The sequence below is a fragment of the Papio anubis genome, chromosome 2, assembly GCF_008728515.1.
Source record: "Papio anubis isolate 15944 chromosome 2, Panubis1.0, whole genome shotgun sequence".
NCBI lineage: Eukaryota > Metazoa > Chordata > Mammalia > Primates > Cercopithecidae > Papio > Papio anubis.
This window is the reverse complement of record NC_044977.1, coordinates 85,527,305-85,544,567: the sequence shown is the minus strand read 5'-3', so window position 1 is coordinate 85,544,567 and position 17,263 is coordinate 85,527,305. Positions and strand designations below refer to the sequence as shown.

At 42.5% G+C, this 17,263-nt stretch overlaps 1 protein-coding gene across 5 annotated transcripts in view; it reads left to right on the top strand.

Moving 5' to 3' along the window:
• CACNA2D3 (calcium voltage-gated channel auxiliary subunit alpha2delta 3) overlaps positions 1–17,263 on the top strand; it is a 928,576-nt gene that overhangs the window by 854,592 nt on the left and 56,721 nt on the right. For all 5 annotated transcript variants that reach the window (XR_643716.2, XR_643717.2, XM_003894282.2 and 2 more), the window contains 3 exons: positions 9,978–10,053; positions 12,982–13,034; positions 14,543–14,598. Coding sequence is in view for 3 of the 5 variants with exons in the window: in XM_003894282.2 (XP_003894331.1) it covers positions 9,978–10,053; positions 12,982–13,034; positions 14,543–14,598 (185 nt within the window). In the remaining 2 variants the exon portion in view is untranslated. The remainder of the gene's footprint in view (positions 1–9,977; positions 10,054–12,981; positions 13,035–14,542; positions 14,599–17,263) is intronic.

Below are 17,263 nucleotides of genomic sequence, written 5' to 3'. Positions count from 1 at the left end.
ATGTTAACTATAGGCAAGGCATTATTCCAAGCAGTTAACATGCATTACCTTAATTAATCCCCATCACAATTCCATGAAGTAACTACTATTATTATTTCCATTCGACAAACAAGGGACTAGAAGTGGAGGCTCCCAGCAACTTGTCAAGCTCTCTCACAGGCATGAGTGAGAAGACAGAATTTGAACTCATGTCTCTCAGATTCCAGAGCATGTGCTCATGATCGCCATTCATGTCTTCTCCATAGTTGGAGCAGACTAGCATATCTTCTGCAGAGATTTTTCTTTTTACATTCATATTTGCTCTGCCTTAAGAGATAGTAAAAGAAAGTCTTTCTTCCTTTCTTTCTTTCTTTCTTTTTCTTTCTTTCTTTCTTTCTTTCTTTCTCTCTCTCTCTCTCTCTTTCTTTCTTTCTTTCTTTCTTTCTTTCTTTCTTTCTTTCTTTCTTTCTTTCTTTCTTTCTTTCTTTCTTCTCCTTCCTTCCTTCCTTCCTTCCTTCCTTCCTTCCTTCCTTCCTTCCTTCCTTCCTTCTTCCTTCCCTTCCTTCCTTTTTCTCCTTGAGGCCGGTTTTGGCTCTTGCTTGTCACCAGGCTGGGAGTGCAATGATGATGTGATCTTGGCTTACTGCAACCTCCACCTCCTGGGTTCAAGCAATTTTCCATGCTCCCTCCCGAATGGCTGGGTTGCAGGCCTCCACCACCATGCCCAGCTAATTTCTGTATTTTATTGGGGTTTCGACCACAATGGTCAAAGCTGAGTCTCAAACTCCTGACCTCAGGTGATCCAACTGCCTCAGCCTCCCAAAGTGCTGGAATTACAGGTGTGAGCCATTGCGCCTGGCCAAAGAAAGTCTTTTAATCAAACTTGGAGTCCAATGTATTAGTTAGGAATTGGTCCAGCCACAAATAACAGGAAAATCCAAATTAACAGGGACTTAAAGAACATAGGAGGTTGTTTTCATCTCTTATGGTAAGGAAGTCTGAAAATACTAATTTGGGACCCTCATGTTACAGACTCAGGACCACAACTTTTTCTTCTACCTTTCTCCAAGATGGCTTTTAAGCTCAAGGTTACCTCATTGTTCAGTGTAGCTGCTGAGCCCCAGCCATCACATCTGCAATTCAGGCTTGCAAAAGAAGAGTTCAGGGAGTTCCAAAAGGTCCAGAAGGCCAAGTTTCAAATTACTTAATTAACATTTATTTAAATAAATGCTTTAAATAAGATTTTTAATGTGTTAAGCAGCCTCCCGTATAATATTTGTGCTTAATCACTTGGCCTCACCTCACTCCAAAGAAACCTGGGTAATGTGCGTATTGAAAAGTTAGAGTTCTGCTCACCAGAAGAGGAGAATAGTTATTGTGAAACTACTGATAGTCTCTACCACATCCAGCAGACCCGAATTTGCTTCAAACCATACGAGTCCTCTGGCTTCCTCTGATAACCCCTTTGGAAATCTTTGAGTGATGGGGCTGTATTCATAACTCTTAGTCTCCCCCACCCCAAACCCACATGCCCAATGCAGTCCTGAACACAAATTGTCATAGCCACCCTCCAACCACCTGTCCATGTGCCTGCCTGACCCCAGAAAATAGAAGTAGGAACACTCCATAACACCTGTTGGGTTTTACTAATAATAATCATGACAGCAGCAATACCAATACTCAGCGGTACTGACATTTATTAAGCCTCAATGACATGCCCCACACTGCCAAGTGCAGTACAGGCATCATTATAGTGTAGTTGCTATGAAATGTAGACCTGGCTTCACCAATGTGGCAGAGCCCAAGGACGCTCCCCCAGAATCAGCTCTCTTGCTTCAAATGGGTTTTGCATTAACTCATTCCCAAAGCAGAATTCAGCTTTTTCCTTCTAAGAAGGCAAAAGAAATTTAATATTTTCAATATCGAATTAATTGCGATTCCATTTTCCCCATCAGTTTAATAAGTGAAGCTAATTTCCATGGGAGGGGCTGCGTGAATGGGCAAACCAGCTGGCAGCTATGTGCATTTCCTGGGCACCCATGAATTTGATTCCTTGCCCCAGGAGCAAAGCAAATGTGGTTGGTAGAGCAACATCCGCTCTGACTGGGGACAGGGACTGTCTTGATGCTGGAAGGTTGTTAGTCTCCCCAGAGCCCCCTTCTTTCAGAGGACCCTCTCTTCTTGGCTCTGGGGCACTTACACTTGTTTATCAAATCTGTGCTGCTCTCCAGGACAATGGGAAACTCTGTTCATCCTTAAGGTTTGCAGGTGGCACCTCCTATTTGGTGAGTCAAGGAAGTACCCCTGAATATGTCCAGACTGGTACTAAGCCCTGGGAAGATGTGTCTTCCCATTTGGGTTTTAAAGTGGAACCAACCCAAATGTCCATCAATGACAGACTGGATAAAGAAAATGTGGCACACGGAATACTATGCAGCCATATAAAAGGATGAGTTCATGTCCTTTGCAGGGACATGGATAAAGCTGGAAACCATCATTCTCAGCAAACTAACACAAGAACAGAAAACCAAACTCCGCATGTTCTCACTCATAATTGAGAGTTGAACAATGAGAATACATGGATACAGGGAGGGGAACATCACACACCAGGGCCTGTCAGGGTGTGGGGAACTAGGGGAGGGATAGCATTAGGAGAAATACCTAATGTAGATGATGGGTTGATGGGTGCAGCAAACCACCATGGCACATATATACCTAGGTAACAAACCTGCGCATTTTGCACATGTATCCCAGAACTTAAAGTATAGTAAAACAAAAAATTAAATAAATAAAGTCCAGTTCCTGCCTGCAAGCTACTTACAGTTAAGGTGAGAGAGGAAGACACAACACAAGAAAATGCCAGTGAGATATATCACATTCTAAAATTCATGGCTGGCAAACCTGTTTGCACATTAGAATTCCTTGGGGAGCTTAAAAAATAACTTATACCAGATCCCCAACCCAGACTAATGAAATATTGCAGATAGGTGAGATGCTCAGGTATCATCATGTATAAAAAATTACTTTGGCCCAGCTCAGTGATGGATGCCTGTAAGCCCAGCACTTTGGGAGGCCGAGGTGGGGGAAGTGCTTGAACTCAGGAGTTCGAGAGCAGCTTGGGCAACCACCTCCGGCACATGAGACCTCATCTCTTTAAAAAAAAAAAAAAAAATTAGCTAGGTGTGGTGACATGCACCTATAGTCGTAGGTATCCAGGAGGCTGAGGCAGGAAGATCGCTTGAACTGAGGAGTTGAAGGCTACAGGGAGCTATGATCATGCCACTGCACTGAAGCCTGGGTGACAGAACAATACCCCATCTCAAAAGAGAAAAGAAAAGAAAATGTATTTGAAGTTCACCAGGTGATTCTAAAAGGCAGCCAAAGTTGAGAATCACTGTTTTAAACAAATGCCAATGTGTATGCCTTAGGAATTGAGAGCGAGTTTACGTCCCATTTTCCAGATTCTTCTGATGAGGCCTCATCCCCACGAGATCCCTAAGGAGCAGGATATCTGCCGAGTAGCTGGGACTATAGGCATGTGCCACCACGCCAGGCTAATTTGTATTTTTAATAGAGATGGGGTTTCACCATGTTGGCCAGGCTGGTCTTGAACTCCTGACCTCAAGTGATCGGCCCACCTTGGCTTCCCAAAGTTCTGGGATTACAGGCATGAGCCACCACACTTGGCCTTTAATCAATTAATTCTTATGGTTACTGTTCTTATTACCTGGGTAAAATGCTGATGGGATTAGTATCTCAGTATCTACAACTTTGTTTCTCTTTATCAACTTCCATTGATGAAAGGTATTGATTTGGTGCCAACCAGATCCTCTGCTTAATCTACCAAATGAGTGACGCTTTCTTGTTGCTCCCCAGTCAGTGTTCAGCAGTGAACCCTGAGAGGTCCTAATAGCCTGTGTGAGGTTTATTCTTGGCTAATGATGGGTGTTCATTAGTTAAGCTGTTTAACTAATTTCCAGTTGGAGGGCTCAAAGGCAGTAGGACCGGGGTTTTGTAAATTCACTGCCTCTGCTGTGTTAGAGACACTGCACTGATCTTAAAGAACAGTGCCATCTCTGCAAGTAGTTGCTGTGGGATGAGATGGTGACTGATACGAGCAGGAGAGAAGGGAGAGCACATTTTGGATCTTCTGTTAGCACGCCTATCAACAGGTTGAGCTTTCTACTTTCCTGGCTTTCTGAGATGTAAGAATGAGTAAGGGCTTCCCATGGCGACAGTCTCTTTGTTAAGAATTTCCTGTGTTCCTGCCCCATGCCTTTTCAATTGCAAGTTGAAAGCTGCCCCCAGAGGACACATTTTATAGCACAAAAAAAGAAGACATATTTTTACATGCTACCTTAGTGAGTCATTTTGCTTCTCAGACTTTTCAATTCGGAATTGCTTAATTATGTCCCATGATGGATCTCTATGTCAAATGCCTCCCTTGTCCTGTTTTTAGGGCTGTATTTGCAGACATTAAGCTGTTTCAAGATTGTTTTTAGGCCAGTTGTTTAGCCAAAGTGAGCTAATTTGATGAATCATTACAGGAAAATTACCTGGCCTCATGGTACATAGTAGGTGTTTAATAAATGTTGAGCCCCACAGTTGCTAACCAGCCTAAATTAGCTGAGCTTATGCTGTTAAAATGCAGCCTGCTAATTCTTAGAGCAAATATTTTTCTTGGTCAGGATTTTTGTCTAGTTGGAAAAGAACAGGATCAGCAAAATGGCTTTAAACATGTCTTAATGTCAAGAGTTTGTCATCCAAGGCTCTACCCAGCATGGGTTCGGGGCTACCAGGCTTTGTTTGCGTTGCTTTGAGCTGCTTCTTCAGAGGCCGTATCTGCCTTCTGTGAAAGTTTAAAGTTTCAAAGTTCCACCCATCCGTGTGGGCACACAGTGATGCTAATGATAAGGTCGGTTGGAGTGGCCTGGTGGTGATGTCATGGGGATTAAGGCATGTTATCTGTAATAAGAATACACCCCCACTGCTGAGTGCAACTGCACACAGCACCAGCCTTGGGCTGGGCATGATTCTCAGAGCTGATTTTAGAGTCAAATGAAAGCAGGCAATTATCATGTTCTTTAACTATAATCAGCCGAGCAGGATACAGGTAGCCGCAAAATGGAGTTATTTAAAACAGTAACAAAATCACTTCAAAAAGGGTAATAATCTGGAAGTCTCTTTCTGCAACATCTAGTTAAAGCTGTCCAAGTGTGGAGAAGACGGGGAAGGCTTATTTTGTAACCTCCTCAATGGCAATAGTATCGGGAAACCCTCCTTTTGAAATAGAGGAGTGGGGGACAAGGGGAGGGAGAGCCTTAGGACAAATACCTAATGCACATGGGGCTTAAAACCTAGATGATGGGTTGATAGGTGCAGCAAACCACCATGGCACATGTATTCCTATGTAACAAACCTGCACGTTCTGCACATGTATCCTATAACTTAAAGTAATATTTAAAAATAAATCAATAAATAAAAGACAGGAACCTTGGCCTGGGGGCTGCCCCGGAGCAATTTAGTTTAGCCCCAACATGTAAACTAGAGCCTTTGAAAATGATCCAAGGAGAATCCTGAGTTTCCTGCCATCTGTCAGAGTAGTTACCATGGTAAGAGGTATTCACAAGCACAGCCAACTGGTCCAGTCTGGCCTGGTGACTCCTCATTAACCCTTCAGCTTGGGTTGAAAGTTGATTCTGGACATTGGTTATGAGACCTTATCTTGGGCAGCGTTTCTTGTGACATTCCAATAAGACCCTGGGCTGGGGAACAGGTCTGAAGTCTAAGCATTTCTTAGAATCTACCAGATCCTGCTTCTGAGCAGAGAGCAAAAGGAGGTGGATTCAGCTTGGCCCCCTACTACATCTGGCTCTGTCACCAGTGATCTATGTGAATTTGTGAATATTTATGTAGGCTGGCTAAGACTTGGTTTTCCCCTCTGTAAAATGGAGATGATTATAATCTATCTTGTAGGGATGTATATAGAGGAGTACCTGGCTTTTGGTTGCTAAACAGAGTTCAGTAGACATCAGCTGTTGTTATCATTGCCCTCTGCTAAGAAACCCATGGACAGAAGTTCCTGCATCATCTCTTGGTAACACCACACAGCTTCTGATGGTGTCCTTGTATTGCAGTAGCAAGCATGGATTTTGCTCTGCATTGTCTGTGCCAGTGAGCTAAGAACACCAGGAGCCTTGTTCATCTTTCAGCCAGCTGGGTAATGCCTGTGTCAATTCCCATTGCATTAAACACCAGCCCATTAATTAGTAGTGGCAATGAAAAGATACCAATAATTATAACAGCAGCTATAGCCATGCTTCCTGTTGAATACTTCCTGTCTAGCAGGCACTGTGCTGAATGTAACACATAGATAACTTTATTTAACCCTGTGACCACCCTATAAGGTAGCCATTATTCTCACCATTTCACAGATAGGAAAATGAGGCACCAAGAGGGTTAAAAAGACATTGTTATAAGTGGATGAGTTAGGATTTGAGCTCAGGTATTACTGACTTCAAAGATGGCATTTTCACCGTGTCACACTGCCTTCCCTTGAGCCTTTGGGAACAGCACAGCTTTAAGAGCCCAAACGCTAACAAAGAATAAAATCAGTCTTCTGTTGTAAGAATCTTAACAAAGTTGGCACACTTAGAGCATTTTTCAGTGTACTTCTACACAGCTGGTTATTTAGATCTGAGAACGTCTCTGTAACTGTTTAATAAGTCAGGAAACGAAGCCTTTGAAGAGTATCAGCAAGCTGCTCAACAATGCACCCTGGAGACCGAGCACGGTGGCTCATGCCTGTAATCCCAGCATTCTGGGAGGCCGAGGCAGGCGGATCACAAGGTCAGGAGTTCGAGACCAACCTGGCCAACATAGTGAAACCCCATGTCTACTAAAACAACAAAATTAGCTGGGTGTGGTGGCATGCGCCTGTCGTCCCAACTACTCCGGAGGCTGAGGTGGGAGAATCGCTTGAACCTGGGAGGCAGAGGTTGCAGTGAGCCGAAACCACGCCAATGCACTCCAGCCTGGGTGACAGAGAGTGAGACTTCATCTCAGAAAAAAAAAAAAAAAAAAGAGAGAGAGAATGCACCCTGAATATACAGCAGGACCAACTTTTGAAACCATGGCCATTCTGCATCCATGGCTATGAGACTCCAAGTACATGCACGTTCCTCTCAACCCCATGCTGCCTCTCACCTGGCTCTGGCACATGTTTTAGCTGTAGAGACAGCGTTGGGCAGTGGGAAAAGGATAAGTCAATACCAATTCTTGCCAAATGCTAGAAAGTCCTTGCAGAGGTACCTGTAGAAATCTCCTGAGTGAGGATGGAGATCGTGGCATGGCAGGCCAGTCAGGGAACAATTAGAGTTGTCCATTGTGGTCTGCAGTTGAGTCTGTGACCTATCCCGGTGTCTGGGTTAGTGCTAGGACTCTGTCAATGGTGAGAGCATTTCTGCGAGAAGTTTATGCGGGGACATCCCCAAGCCTAATGTTTGCCTGATTTATGGTCTTCGTTTCTGTTTATATAAACAAAGCTTCAAAGCTTCTTGCTTGCATCTGTGTAAGGAAAAAGCCAGAGGACAGTGAAGAAATACTCTTCTGAAGAAAAGACCTTGAGGACTGGCTACATGACCACTGGTATCCCCTTGGGCTTTGCTGCCCAAGGAGTGCTGTGTGCTGCTGCTGGTTAGGAGCTGGCTTTCATCTTTCATTTGGTCAAATGTGGCTGGTTTTCTGCTTGGTACCCACAAACGACTGTGTTTAATCCATTTATCAGTAATATCCGTAACTTACTGTCCAGATAAGGAGGCCTCCAGATCACATTTTGCAGTTGGCCTCTTTGTTCTCAGTTGTGTTGTCATCTGTGTAACATTCGTGCAATCAAGCAATCATTTATGCATTCACCCTTTTAAAACTGAATGCCAGGCCGGGCGCGGTGGCTTAAGCCTGTAATCCCAGCACTTTGGGAGGCCGAGACGGGTGGATCACGAGGTCAGGAGATCGAGACCATCCTGGCTAACATGGTGAAACCCCGTCTCTACTAAAAAATACGAAAAACTAGCCAGGCGAGGTGGCGGGCACCTGTAGTCCCAGCTACTCGGGAGGCTGAGGCAGGAGAATGGCGGGAACCCAGGAGGCGGAGCTTGCAGTGAGCTGAGATCCGGCCACAGCACTCCAGCCTGGGCGACAGAGCGAGACTCCATCTCAAAAAAATAAAATAAAATAAAATAAAATAAAAAAACAACTGAATGCCTTCTGTATGTTGGGTGCTGTACTAGGTGCCAGAGGTAGGTGTGAAACAGAGCCAACACCAATCCTGCTGCATGGAGCTTTTACATCTAGAGGTCTTTCCAACACAGCAGTAAGTGCACTCAACATTAACCATTGTACTATTCTAGGAAGGAATTCCTGTGGGGAGAATTTCATCCAGTCATGTAGAAGCACATGTATTAAAGTGTTTAAAATCTCATCTGGCAGTTGTTATGTAACTCAGGCTGGACTTTACGTGTCTCTCCTTCGGGGTGCTAGGCGTGGTGGGAGGGGATGCCGAAGAGAAGGGTGGGAATGCCAGACTCCTTTGGCTATACCTTTCAAGCATGGGATAAGGTGTTCATGCCATCTAAATACTGGAACATGTATAGGGGCAAAGAGGGAGAGGGCAGGTGAATAGGAAAAAAAGGCACACAAAATGTATTTTAATATGGACAACACGGAGAATCATAGTAGAATGGTTACCCAGTAACCCAATGGGGTACAGATGCTTAAATGCCCATCTTCATAGAGGGAGGGGAGAGGGGGAAATAGGGCTACTTGAGGGATAATAAATGACTTTGAGGGGGAAACGAGTGGGCCTACTGCTCAGACAATGTTTAGTAAATAATTTCAATGGAAGTTGAATGGGATGGAGAGCTGACAATGGTTGGGGAGAAGCTGGTCTGGGCTCTAGGTGTGGTGTTTAATTTTCAGTCTCTTTCTCTGTGATATGAGTTGTAATCTTCTCTTCTCTGGTGAATGAAATGTCAGGAAAGGTAATTGTATTCCTCTTTGGCAGATCTGGCTTTTAGGTAGAAAAGGGAACTTCAGAGAACAGCTTCATCCTGTGGTTTGGGAGAGACAGGATTAAGAGACTGTGGGGTAAGGGAGACAGGGAGCAAGGTCGGAGAAACCTTGAGACTGCTTCATGTCGAAGCACCATATTTTAGGGTAATGGTTTCTGAGTCCCAACACATGCTACCAGAAATTGCCATTCACTTTTCCTTTGTAGAATTGTTGGTGGGGGAATTAAAGTACATTGAATAATGTTAAAGTAAAACATTTTTGCAACTGTGTAAAGGTCATAATGGGGATGAAAGCTTTACTTTTATCACCAATGTAGGAAAAAAAATGTCCACTTTGTTTCATAAGCTATGCTGTTTTCAAAATAAGATACATTCACTCTTATGGTGGTGACAATAAGGAGTTGGGATTACAATTAGTAAGCCACTGGTTTCCCACACATTGTCAATGTGCAGGGCTTATCCTGGTCCAAACCTGCTTCCTGGTGCTTGAGAAACACAGAATCCTGCCATGTTTTATCCCAAAGTGGCTCTTCTTGGTTCTCCTGTCCCTTGGAGACATGGCCCAAGTAAATTCCATCCGGGTCTTAGAATCCAGTTCAGAACAGCACATTCCCTGTGGAATATCTTGCTCAATGCAGACCGTCCTTCTTCAGACCAAATGACTGTTACATCAAGTTAGATGGGTCCTCATCCCCTTCTACCCTTCCCGACACCTTTGTTCCCTTTGTTCTTCAGATTCCAAGTAATAACATGACTGTGCCTCCAGCACTGGCCTTTGCTGGGCTCCTTGTTCATCATCCACGTTAGAGCTGCGTGGTGTTTGTCACTGTTGCCCTTGATGATAGTGACTGCTCACCTTGTAGTACATAGCATCAGTTGGTTCCCATGTTTTCTCATTTAGCGAAGCTCCCTTCCATTTTTCTCCTGTAGAATTACCCTTTATGACTACCAAGCCATGTGTAGAGCCAACAAGGAAAGCAGCGATGGCGCCCATGGCCTCCTGGATGTAAGTACTATGCTGTCACCCAGAAAACAGCTGCATATTTCTGTCTTTCTCCCTGTCTGTTATCTTCCTCTTTGGAGTAATCAAGTTTATCTTTTTGCAAAATCAGGAACATTTTGACTTTACTCATTTAAAAAAACACTTCAGGCCAGCCGCGGTAGCTAACGCCTGCTATTCCAGCACTTTGGGAGGCTGAGGTGGCTGAATCACTTGGGGTCAGGAGTTTGAGACCACCTTTGCCAACATGGTGAAACCCCATCTCTACTAAAAATACAAAAATTAGCCAGGCATGGTGGCGTGTGCTTATAATCCCAGTTACTCAGGAGGCTGAGGCAGGAGAACTGCTTGAACCCGGAAGGCAGAGGTTGCAGTGAGCCAAGATCATGCCACTGCACTCCAGCCTGGGCAACAGAGCGAGCCTGCCTCTCAAAAAAAAAAAAAAAAAAAAAAAAATTAAAATTAAAAAATGTCACTGCTGTTTCAACTCAAATCCAGTGATTATATGAGTGAAAAATGGGTCTAAAGCCTTTGATGGATTAATGCAGCAACCCCCTTGTGATGGATAGAAAAAGGGAGAAGTTTTGTTAATTCTCCCATTTGTATGTAAAATAACTTGGTTTTGTTCAACAAAACTTTTCCTTTTAGTTTGTAATGGAGTTGTGAGCTTGTGTCCTAATTCCCATTTTGATCACAGATACTCCCTCTCCCCTAATCATGCCACCGGGTTTCAGCATCCTTTTCCCTGGAGCTGATTCCTTGGTGATGTCACAGATGAGGATCAATCAGCATAGCTATTGTGCCATTAGAAACTGGCTTTCAGATGGCCAGAAATTAACTGTTATCACTTACTCCCAAATTAAAAATGTAATTTACAATGCATAGACAATGTAAATTTGGCCAGCAATACCTAAAACCACAGAAAAAAAAAAAAAGATCTAGTGTACCTCTGGATAGTCTGTCATATGTGTTTAAATATAACCCTTACAATGCTATTGTTTTGTAAATACCAAAAATTAAGCTAAAATTTTGTTTGAAACACAACGTTTAAAAGCTATTTTGGCTTTAAAATATATATACTTTCTAATTTGCAGATGTAAGATGTTACAAGGGGATTATTTAAAAACCAAATAATTAACACGGTTCTCCTACACTGAGGAAGCAAGAAATGATTCAGAGCTGGCACATTTGTGAGAGGCAACTAAAGGGATGAATATTTTGAAAAATACAGCTTTTTAGTGAGACTCACTATGTCTTTCTAAACCCAACTCCCCTAACCTTAGCATGAATAGTTCCAGACATTAAACGTTCCTAAGGTATGTTTTCATCATTAGATTTAAAAGCTTAGTGGCTTTATGCTTTTAAATGATAATGTGCATTTAAATTTTTTAATCCCATATTTGCATAATCCCTTTGTTTACTCATATATTGAGCCAATGCCTGGCACGGAATGCCTTCCCCTGGCCTCAGAGCGAGCTGCCCCTGCTACTGCCCTCTTTCCCCCTCAACCTCCAAAGCTTCCTTAATCCTTTTATTTACTCTCTCCTCCCCCTGACCCACATTACCCATCCCAGCAGGTACAAAGACACAACATTGTCCCATAGTCTGACCACGCCGGTCTTTTTGAAAGCAAGATGATTATTTTTCAAGCCATAAAATGTAATAGCAGAACCGCAGGACTGCAAAGTGTGGTTTCAGGAAACTGTTAAAAGTTCACATCCTTATCTGACCCTAATCCTGGCGGCCCAGAACCCTGTGATTCAAGGAATGATGTGGAAGCACTCAGTCGAATCAGAGCAAGAGATACACCAAGTCTGAAATCTGGGTGGGCTTGGAAGAGCCTCAGCATTGTTGTTGTTGTTGTTCTGCACATTTACTTTCTGGCCGGACTGGGAAAGTTTTGAGAATGATTGGGGGCATCTAAATTTGTTCTTGTTTCATTTAAAACTGGATAATTCCTCCATTCTCACTTCTAGTTCTTATAATCAAAATGCTCAGAAGGTGGGATTAAGCAGCTCTAGCTGCAGAGCCAGGATTTGGCATGCATTTCACTTCTCTGATATCTAAAGGCAACCACAGAAGGTTCTGAGATTCTTCTGGACCTGACATCTGGAGCCCAGAGCCCAGGATTTGCTAGTGTCATTGCCTGTCTCTCAAGTCCACGCCCCAGTCACATAACTGGCATAGCTAGGTACAAAGAACCAACTGAGGGGGAGACTTGGTATTTTCCAGAATTCAGGAAATTGAATTATCCACATAGGAAATATCACAGAGTAAACAATCCAACTGCTTTTTTTAATTAAAATATTCTGAAATAAAGATTAGGCTTTCAATGCCTTCTTTTATAGAGTGAAGGGGATTTTCAGCAAGGATAAAATCACATGTTTATATGGTTATCATTTTTTTCAAGTCCAAATATGTAAGTGTGAAAAAAGGCAGCTTAAATCCTACATAATTCATGGACGGCATTAAAATCAGGTGTACGCAATTTTTGCTTATTTTAATGAATGACATACAGTGATGGAGAACAGGGAATCACCTTTCCAAGAGGCTGCCCTGCAAATTACCATTTGAAATTAGTTATATGATTCCAGCCCCCTCAGCATTAAGCTTCAAAATATTAGCTCCTAGAGGGTAAAGGTTTAAGCATCGGGTGCTGAACTTCCTTTTTCCTCCTACTGATAACCCTTGTATTAGATCAGGTTTATTTTACTTGTAAATCACATCTCACTGGAGTGGAGTTCAAAGTTTTAAAATGTTGGTTTTAGGATACAGTATCCAACAATTTTCTTCCCTTAGCTAGAACGCCACTGTTTTTTAACATGATATCAATCTCTCTAGAAGAATAACATTGTCCTTATGTAAAGCCCTAAATTAAGCTACAAATTTTGTGTGCAATACATTGTTTTTAATGTACTGAATTCTTCTCTTCAGCCTTATAATGCCTTCCTCTCTGCAGTAAAATGGATCATGACAGAACTTGTCTTGTAAGTAAAATCTGCCTTTTTGAAAAGGATTAATATTTTCCTTTTTGTATCATAAAGTGAACTTAGAGATTGTGAGTCATGCTTTCAATAACCGTTAGATTCCTAGTGCTCTCACTTCATTGAACAGCTCAAAATATTGAACACAGAGACCAAAAATGATCTTTTATTAAGTGATTCATGATCACTCCTTTGGCTATTATGTCATACTTTAGCAGATTAACAGTTTGCAGTATACAACTAAATTTACTTATTGTGGTTACTGTTCAATTTCACATGGATGTCTGGCTGTTTTGACTGCAGCCTGGGTGGGCTGTGGTCAGAAGAGCACACTGCTGTGACTGTCCACCAGGCTACTTTGGCTGCCTTGGCCTGTGCAGGAATGGGAGATGTGTGAGATTGTCCGCTAGGGCTGGGGCCTTCCTCAGGTGTGATTTCATTGTTTTTCCTGTCAAACTATGGTCTTATTTGGAGGTGCTCGTTGCATCTATGACTTAAGTAACACTTGAAATGGCACAAAGATGAAAGTCTTGACTTTCAGACTAGATATTAGACACATTACAGAAACACTGTGTCACACAAAAGAGAAGAATTTCATAGATGAACATGTAAACAAGATTGTTTAAGTTGTGCCAAACTCTCTCATTGTTATTTCCCCTGCTTAGACTCCACTTCTGTGGGTTTGAGGCAAATTTCATGCCATTTGATGGATAGTCACTGTCCTCTTAATTTAAGGTAACCTCTATTAATTTAATACAGTTTGTGAATTCAAATGGGAAGTAAATTCTCCATATACACATGAGGCAGAGAAAGAACCTTAACAATAATAGTGGGATTTAGATTGAGAGAGAGCTGCTAGGAATAGTAGCCATAAGCCTGAAAAACAAATGACCGAATTTTGATCTCTCCTCATCTATTTGGAGGATAATTTGTATTGTTTTTGTATTCTTTACCAGCCATTGAGAAATGTTGATTTTTATAAGGTTGCAGTGAGACATAATTTCATAGAGAGAAGTCTGTTCCACCTCCCTCTATACACACACACACGGAGGGGGCTTAAACAAGTTCAAGTAGCAGTATTCATTTTGAAAGCACCTTTCATTACTATAGATCATAGTCTTGGCAGAGGAGAATATTCTATCTGTATTTCTGAACTAAGGGAGGAGAAGCTCATTAGAAATTGGCTTTTTACTGTGGAATCAAATTAGATGATACTAAGATTGAATAACTGGTGAACAATAACGAGGAAAGTATTCAGCCTATACAGCAGGTTATTCCTCATCTAGGAATCTTTGAGTCCAGGTGAACCTGGCTTTGGGGATAAAATAGCCTTTCACAAGAAAGATAAACCCCAGTGAATATTCAGTGATAACTCAGCCAACTGTGTTGATATCTGCAAATTGTGATGTTCTCAAATGAGGTAAGCGATGCTGAAGAATACAGAAAATCACTGTTCTGTGATATGGGCATGGATGACGAAGTAACACTGGGCTTTTCCACGATCTGTTTAGGTTCCTGGTGGAGTTTAACCTCTGCAGTTGGTGGCACTCCGATATGACAGCTAAAGGTGAGCGGCAACTGGTTTCTGTTTCCCAGCTTGGAGGGATGAGCGCTGGGTTCACCAGCTACTTTTCATCAGGGATGTGCTGGCTCAGAAAATTCCCCAGGACAAAGTGATGATTTTTCAGCTCTGTCAGCAAAAAGACACCCTTTGTGCTAAGTGCTGTGCTATCTAGTCTGACACAGAATTCCACAGGCTTCATTCAGCCCATGTTGAATGTACATCTTGACCTGTTTCCTTGACTAAGGCTTTGAGGTCATACATTGCACAGGTAAATTCTTCAGAAAGCTCATGGGCAATGCTGAAATAGAAGAGAGACAGACACACTGCCTGTGTCTCAGGCTAAATGAATGATTAGCCATTCTATTTTTATTTTCACAGTTACCCTCATAGAACATAAATCTGATGACATTCCTCTCCCTCCTCAAATACCTTTGATGATTTGAGGAGGGTGTAATTAGTAGAGACTCCTGGAGGCATGGGTTGTGGAGTTAGATCAGAATAGGTTTCAGTCCCAGCTCAAGGTTGACCTTGGGCATGTCAGCTGATCTGTCTCCAAGGCTCAGTTTCCCTTTGCTAAGCACAGTGGGGAAAATAATATTTATCTTAGGAAGTGAGTCTGTGTGTCTGTGTGTCTGTGTGCATGTGTGTTTAATGCTATGAGAAATCATGTTACGTGCTGACCACAGTGACTGAAACATAAGTCCTCAAAAAATAGTAGCAATACCGCATGTTCTCACGTATAAGTAAGGTAAACATTGAGTAAACATGGACACAAAGAAGGGAAAACAGACACTGGGGCCTAATTGAGGTGGAGGGTGGGAGGAGGGTGAGGATGGAAAAACGACCCATTGGGTACTACGCTGACTACCAGGATGCTGAAATAATCTGTACACCAAACCCTCAAGACATGCAGTTGACCCATGTAAAAAACCTGCACATGTACCCTCCACACCTACAATAAAAGTTGGAAGGAAAATCAATAAATAAAAGAAAGTGTCTGTAATTATAACAGTGGTGACACTATGACCATGACAGTGATGATGATTGCCTACAAATCCAGTGATCCTTAATGAACGCTGGCTCCAGCAGTCTGCCCCAGCCCTGCCCACTCATGTGCTGTTTCTCAGATACACTCTGTTCTTTCTTGCCTTCATGCATTCATGTTCATTTTCCCACCTGGGAGGCCAGGGACTAGTAGGCTATTACCATTCTTATTATTTCTAACTATCTGTCTTTTAAAAAAGAGATTGATTAGTCACATATCAGCATTTCCCCAGATGCTGGATCTATTTTAATCTAACATTCCCTTTCCTTTCCCTTAAGATCCCAGTCTGTGAGGATTCCTTCAACTCCCTCAGGCAGAATGAACTTTTTCTTCTTGCTCCTGCCCCAGTCAGCTCATGCGTTATCCTATGTCTTCTTTAACATTATTGCCTCACTGTGTGTGTTTTGCGCTAACCTAGCATTTCTTGATGGTAGGAGCTATGTTTTAAATATTGTTCTCTCTTAACATCTAACTGGTGCTGAGCACACAGTAGGTGCTTTATCTTTGCTGATTCAATATCCTAACAAATCTTTCTGGTGCTAAGCATGACCATTAGGGTCACCATAGTCATGGCTTTGTAACTTACAAATAGGCTCATTTTGCTGGAATCCAAGAACTCTCTGATTTCTGCTTAGAACATGAGATGGAGCAGAATCTGCTGAGTGAGTCCTGCCCCTGCTGATGCCCGCATAGTTCACTCTCTGATAACTGGGAGCCTAATCCATGCCTGTCCAGGCTTGGCTCTGCCCTGGGACACTGACAGCCCAGTGGAGCAGGGCCCCTGTGCTCTGCTTGCATCCACACACACGCACATTGGTCTGGTGACCCCCAGGGCTTGGACTCAGTTCTTGCTCCTCCCTGCTGGGTTGGGTACTGAGTGACAGTGACTGCCCCAAATCCCACTTGTATAAATTAGCCTGAGGACATAAACCTGGATGGGAACAAAGGTTTCTATGATAGGATGATCATCACCAGGGAATTTATAATTGCAAATACTGGTAACATTTAAATGTCTAACAATAAAGGCCGTTTTAAAATAAATTGCAACCCATCCACAGAAAGACAATTTATTCTGTTTCTGAAAACTTTTTGATGAAATTAAGAAATGCTCATGAAATTATAACAAAACAAGACAAAGCCCAAGATACAAAACTGTATATACACAAAAACACATAAAATGGTGGGAGGAAGGAGATAGGGAGCTAATTAGGGTCAGCAGTTGGTATGGGAAATAGGGAGTCAATAAACAAACACCAACGTATGAGTTAGGCGAAGAGGACTGTCTTGTCCCCGAAAGGAAATTTTACCTGTAGTGTCAACTTGCTTTTGTTGAAATTGCACATGATTTGAAAAAAGAAAGATGAGGAGGGACCTACTAAATGGGCACTTGGCTATCTTTTACCATTTGCTTTTCTTATTTGACTCACTTTTCCACAGTTTTACTAATAGGAGTGAAGAGAGATAAATGATATTTTTTTAAAATAAGAAAATCAATAGAGGCCAAGAAAATGGGTTGCAAGTTGGTTAAATGGCTGCTGTCTCTGTGGCACCAGTGACCTGGAGACAAATCCCCTCTCCCTCTGAATCAAACTGTGAGCTCTCAGAGGCCGTAGCAGCTTTTGA